The sequence below is a fragment of the Indicator indicator genome, chromosome 36 (genome assembly GCF_027791375.1).
Source record: "Indicator indicator isolate 239-I01 chromosome 36, UM_Iind_1.1, whole genome shotgun sequence".
Lineage (NCBI taxonomy): Eukaryota > Metazoa > Chordata > Aves > Piciformes > Indicatoridae > Indicator > Indicator indicator.
The window spans coordinates 1845738-1852102 of NC_072045.1; the positions used below are offsets into that span (position 1 = coordinate 1845738).

The 6365-nt window shown below is 48.3% G+C and overlaps 1 protein-coding gene across 1 annotated transcript; it reads right to left on the bottom strand.

Moving 5' to 3' along the window:
• Positions 1 to 331: 331 nt before the first annotated feature.
• SLC35E1 (solute carrier family 35 member E1) lies at positions 332 to 4196 on the bottom strand. The gene is made up of 6 exons (XM_054396251.1): positions 3794 to 4196; positions 3155 to 3225; positions 2631 to 2768; positions 1871 to 1996; positions 1158 to 1403; positions 332 to 566 (listed from the first exon to the last, which is right to left on the bottom strand). The coding sequence occupies exons 1-6, from the start codon at positions 4194 to 4196 to the stop codon at positions 333 to 335; spliced, it is 1218 nt and encodes a 405-aa protein (XP_054252226.1). The 3' UTR covers position 332.
• Between the last annotated feature and the right edge of the window lie 2169 nt (positions 4197 to 6365).

The following is a 6365-nucleotide window of genomic DNA, read 5'->3' on the forward strand; positions in this document are numbered from 1 at the left end:
GAACTGATCTGCCAAAAGAATAGTCAGTTGACAGACCCTGAAAAGGAGGAGCAGTGCAGCAGGTATTTCACTCTGTGGTTTTGTATGGGCATTTCCCCAGGATTTCTGGACAAGGGCTGCACTCTGCAGTGAACTCCAGAGACAGGCCCAGCTGCTCACACCTACAGCCTGCTCAGCAGAAGCAAAGGGTCTGTACTGCTTCCCCTCCCCATGCATCTTCCCTTCTGCAAGAGCTGTACAATAAATGGCTTTACATTCATGGATGTACTGAAAAGTTTCTGGTAATGCTGGGGACACTTGGGTATCACAGTCTATACCTGTCTGCCAGGACTCTAGATATCAAAACGATTGAAGTTGTAGGCAGTGGGATAGTTCTGCCGGTTGTACTGGAAGTGGTCTGTTAAGACGCTGGTTCGGCTGTGCTGGTAGTCTCCATGTTGTGCAAATGTTGTGAGTCCGTTCTGAGACTTCTCGGGAATGTTTCGGTGACGGTCTAAATTCACAAGGTCTCCGGTTGTGACTGGAAGGAGCTGCTTCTTTGCTTCTTGGTTTGCATCGTATTTTGTCTAGGAAAGAAGGAAAAGGTTTTTTTTGTTCATTACCATCTTACAGGCTTGCACAGTTAGGAAGAATCCCAGCATGCTGAGGGTTGGAAAGGACCTCTGGAGATCACCCTGGCCAGCACCCTGCTAAAGAGCAGGGCACCCACAGCAGCTTGCCCAGCATCACGATGGCCAGGTGGAGTTGGAAGCTCCTCAGAGAAGGAGATTCCACAGCCTCTCTGGGCAGCCTGCTCCAGGCTTCCAGCACCTTCACACCAAAGATGTTTTTCCTTATGAAGAAGCACACGGTTTACCTCTACACCACTATCTATGCCTGTTAAGAGTCTTCAGGTATTAGTAGCTTCTCATAAAACCCTCGTTCCTCTCAAATGCCAAATCAGGAAGCTGCTCTTTTGCTCAAGATTTGGGTGAGTTACTTCTCAATCTTCATTTTCCAAGAAAACATTAAGATGAAGATTTAAGTTTGTTAGAGGCCTGCAATGAAGTTTCAAACCATGTCCTCTGTGTTTATGTTCTAAGCATTAACTTCTTGTACAAACAATAATTCAAAGCTGCTGGACTGTTCCAAGTGAGTTTCATGAACAAAGTTCTTACCTTGTTATATAAGAAGACCCCCAAGATTGCTGTCATCATTCCAAGGACATTGGTGCTTGTAACCGGATTGCGAAGCATGATAAGGGACACGGTGATGACCATGATTCTTTTTGTGGCATTTGCAACAGAGTAACTGAGTGGGCTGATCAGGTTCAGGATACTGAAGGCAATGACATTCTGGGCAAAATTACAGAATCCACTGATTATAAGCAGCATCAAGGTCCAGGGCCACTGAGACATTGTGCTCTGTTATAAAGACAAACATGTCAAGAAAGAAAAAGTTATCTCATGTTTCAGATAAGAGACAAAGAAACACAAACACAGCTTGAGTCACTTCTCACCTGCTACTGAGTAGGTAAAACCTCTGCAGCTTAACTTTAAAGAGACACCCAAATGTCGTTAAACTACTAGCTCTAAGGACTTGTAATACACATCCTGGGTGCATCTGCTCTTGCCTCCACCTCAAAATTCCCAAGACTGTGCTGCCACTGATGCTCTCTCCTAGTGCTGACTGGAATTCTCACAGCAAGATAAACAAGTGAGCACAGTGCTTGTTTTGTGAAACAACTTGCAGGTGTTTCACAACAGTTCCTTCCAGGCTGATGAGGAACTACACTGAAACACTTCAGTCTACTTTTTTCTGTATGGCTGGTGGTGCTTTTTTTTTTTTTTTTTTCCCCCCTCACTAGCAGCTTCCCAAACACAACACTTACCAGGTCGTTCTCTACTAAGAAGGATGAAAGATCTACCAAAACCCAGGTGGGGATCATGAAGAACACAGCATGGCACCCAAGGATGTTCAGCAACCGAAGGTGGTGTATCCGGGAATCTCTTAACACCTGACAAAAAAGGTTATTGAACAGCTTTCTTCAGCTGCTGCAGAGATTTGGGAACCATATAACAGTAACAGATGACAGATAAATTCTGAGAACCATAAATACTGTTACAGTAGGATTTTCCTATAAGGATAACTGAAGGAAAACAGATGTCCATTGGAAAAACAATGGTTTCTTAAGCAGTGACTCCTCCTATTAACAAGTTAAGGATACATTCAAAATGTTCTGCAAACTAGTTACAAAACAGTCTGAACAGATTCAAGATACACTTTTAAAATTTGCTTCTGTCAGTGCCACTGACTCACTCACTACAAAGTTTTGACACAAGATACACTAATCTTTCACATAAACTTACATTTAAGCACTATCAAACTGTCAGCAGAACTAAAAAATCCATGCTGAAGAGTAAAGAAAAAGTTCAGGATAAACTCCGAGTTCTGCCCAATTTTCAGTATAAGAGCTTTGACATGTGGGAAGAGCCATAGAGAACACACAGAGAAAATACCAAGCCTGACTTTAAGCTTGGCTAGAAAGTCACCTTAAAAAAGAATAAATATGTATATGCCCTGGAAAATATTTAACTGTCCTGCTAAAGAATTGTGCTACTCATCAGGGTTACGAACAGCACAATTATTACCTTCTTTGAGAAGATGTTCTGAAGTGAAAAACACAGAGTAGCAGCAAGTGCACTGATGAGCCCCCACATGTCAAAGGACAGTTCCGTGACAGTGGCCAACAGGACACCAGTTATTATGGGGATCAGAGACAAGTACACCTAGAATAGGAACAAAAGGGAGTAGTTTATTTCTCTGAATTTTCATTTCAGCTGAGTGAGTTTTATTTCAACCACTGCTCTGGGATGGAAAAGAAAAGGAAGAATAAAGCAACGGAACCAGGGACCAACTTTCATACTGTTGTAGTATAAGAACATTCAGTGACTGTGAGATACGCTGTAAAAACCGCAGTTTATCAGGGAGCATCACCTTACTCATGTTTCCTTCACGTTGACAATAAAATAAGAAGGAACTGTAAAATCTCTGTAATCTAGTTTCAATCACAAAAATCACCTAGCCAAACAGAGCCTGAGCTTTCCTGATCCCAGCCACCAGAGCCCACCACAAACACCAGTGAGAGAAGAAAGCACAGCAAACCTGCCCGCACCTTGGTTGTCTGCTTCTCCTTCATGATGATCCGTGACAGCAGAACCACCCAGATTGGCATCGTCGCCTTCACTGAGAACAGAAAGAAAACATCGGTGGGGATGCAAACCTGGGTCAGTTCCATGAACCACCATCAGCAGAGGCTGGGTGCTGGGGATGGAGAAGGGACTCACAGCTGGTCCCATCAAAGCCACAACCACAGTGCATGCTGGGTCACCCCTCTCTGTCACCGTGATGGACAGGTTCTCGGTGCTCTGGGACACTGCACTGGGCACCATTCGAGCACACACCGGGCATCACTCGGGGCACACACGAGGCTTCTGGTCACTGCAGCAGGTACCAGTACAAGCATGCACTGGTGACCAGACACTGCACTGGGCACCCATATGAGCACATACCAGGCTTCTGGTCACTGCAGCAGGTACCAGTACAAGCATGCACTGGTGACCAGACACTGCACTGGGTACACAGATGAGCACATACCAGGCTTCAGATCACCCCACTAGGCACCAGCAGAAACAAACACTAGGTACTAGCACAAGCAAATGCTAGGCCCCGGGACACTAGTTTGGACACTAGTGTGAGCGCACACTGCCCGCCGGCGACTGCCCCCCGAATCCCACATCCCCTGGGGTCTCACCTGTGTGCGCGTAAGAAACCGGAACCCTCCAGAGCGAGACGTGCGCCGAGACGGAGGCGAAGTATTTGCCGAAGGCGAGCGGAAGGATGTAGCGAGGGTAGGCGCGGGGCGGCAGCTGGGCCGGGCCCGCCGGCGGTACTCTCCAAGCGCGCAGCAGCGGCGGCAGGAGCCCGCACAGCCCCAGGATGTGGAAGAGCGAGACAGTAACGGGCCGCGGGAAGCCGCCGAGCAGCAGCTTGTTCACCACGTTCCCGCCGGCACTCAACCCGTACCAGGCTAGGCACAGCGCCGACACCCGCGCCCCTTCCCGCAGTGCTGGCCCACGGCCCCCACTCCCGACTGCTCCCGCCGCCGCCCCCGTGACGCTGACGCCGCCGCCCGCCGCTGCCAGCGGGGCCGCCATGGCTCCCTGCGCCCCCCGGCCGGCGCCGAAACGTCACCACCACCAACGCGTCGCTTCCTGTGGCGGGCACCCGCCGCCTCAGTCCCTATGGGAGCCGGGAGGAGCTGTGCGTCACTTCCGCCACGGGCCGAGCCGCTCAGGTCAGCCGGCGGGAAGCCAGCCCCGCTGAGCCCCGGAGCTCCCGGTTAAGAGAGTACGTCCCCGCCGCCAGAGCAGTTAGTTAAAGGCCAAAGGCCGCTGTCCACGCGGCTCAAGACCGTGGCTCCCTTGGCCCTCCATGCCGCTGCTCGCTGGGGCTGCTCGAGTCGAGGCCCAGAGGGAGCCCGAGGGGTTAAAAATCACCCATCAGAGAGCGCGGGCGCACAACACCCGGTTTTCTGCTGTGGTGTGACAGGAGGGGCGGGCTCCTAAGCGGAGGATGGGCCCTAATGACAGTGCAGCCACTGCAGACTGCCTCAGGAAACCGACAGGGGGGTGCGTGCAGCGACCGAGCAAAGGTCGTACTCAAAGGCAACGAGACAGCTGCTCCTGACCTTTAAAACCAACTCAATGCGGCTGCATTAAAAGACAGGTGAGGGGGCACCTGTCAAGCTGCGGTGGGTTCTGGAGCCTCTACATCATTAATATACCCCTAAAACCCCACAACTTTAGGTAGTGGTGACTCCCCAAAGACTTGCACTGAGCCTTTACATGTCAGCCACTGACATGAAAGGGCAGCATGAATTAAAGATTTTAGGAACAGAAAAGTAAGTTTGGCAAGGCAGATAGGAAAAAAACAGCAGCAGAAAAATTGAGTTCATGCAAAAATGAGAGTACACAGGAGATATGCACATGGTAAACTTCATTTGAACTTGTTTACAAAAAAAATACCACCTTGTAAACTTACTCACATTTGGTTTTGCTCACAGAATGGGTTATACTCGCATGCTGAAATAAAGATTGTCAAGCCTTCTTTCACCCTGGATGACACCGAGTGAGTTGACCTTTACAGCAGAAGCAAACTTGGTACGAACAAGCTTTAAAGTCTGTGTTGAGTGAACTTCTTTTGGGATTTTGTCCCACCAGGGAAGGGGCTGCCTCTGATACCTGGTGCTCCCTCAAGCAAGGTGGGCATCAGCATGGTCAGTTTGTGACCTGGCGCTAGATGTGATCAACTTTGGGCATCACCTCACCGAGTGTGGTCCACAGGGGCCACCGGTTGCATCAGAAATGTAAGAGCGGTTCATAATGCAACACTTTGTCATTTCCTGAGGGCACAGACTGTTCAGGGAAAGCAGGAGGAGCAGGGAGAGATCAGATGCTCACTATTTTTTACATGAACAGACCCCAAGCACGTACCAATGAGCAGTTTTTCAGCCCTCCACCATTAAATCTACTTCTCTGAGCTGTGAGACAGTAAACCACACTGCTCAACTTCGTCAGCTGCAGGAGGACAAAATGGAAGTAAACTGAAAATATATTTGGTAACATTTTTGGTAACCACTGTTTCTGCTTTCACCCTCATATTTTGTCAGCAGAAGCAAATAGACATCAAGTGAAGAACTGGAGACACCCACACATTTCAACAGCAGTCAGACCAAAAAACCCGTAGGTCTGAACAGGAATGATTTAAATCAATTGTATTCCAGGGAATGAACCAGCTTAACATATACTTGGTGAGGAACAGCCTCACCTAAGAGCTTGACTCTGCTCTCAAAGGCAGGAGAACTCCTGCCAAGGCTCTTCAGTGTAGAAGTAAAACCCAGCACAAATGGGTTAACAGAGTTAACATCACTAAGTCTAGAAACTATTTTTGGTATTGTGTCCCCTCTTCTCCTGGACAGGAGCCCAGTGCTGGGGACTGCAGAAAACAACCAGTTCCCAATGTTAAAGCAATTCCAGTTAATAGAAACCCTTTGCTTTCTATGCTGAGGCAGGCTGCCTTACAAAGCATCTGAACAATTAGGAATAATATATTACAAAGTTATTGAGGAAAAAAGACAAACTAGGACCTCTTTTGGACTTTGAGGTACATTAACAGTAATTGGTTTATATCAATCTCCAGACCCTGGAATGCAACCAGAGTTAAAAAACCAAAATAAATCCAACCTGCATGACTGAAAAACCAACAACGCACTTGGAAGACATCTTGAGTATCCCAGCTGCCTGCTGGGTCAGATGGGATCTAGC

Coding starts and splice junctions, on each gene's coding strand:
- SLC35E1 (XM_054396251.1), bottom strand. CDS start 4,196: ATGGCGGCCCCGCTGGCAGCGGCGGGCGGCGGCGTCAGCGTCACGGGG. Junction 3,226..3,793: donor GGTTTCTTACGCGCACACAG/GTGAGACCCCAG, acceptor TTCTGTTCTCAG/TGAAGGCGACGATGCCAATC. Junction 1,997..2,630: donor AGAACATCTTCTCAAAGAAG/GTAATAATTGTG, acceptor CTTTTTTGTCAG/GTGTTAAGAGATTCCCGGAT.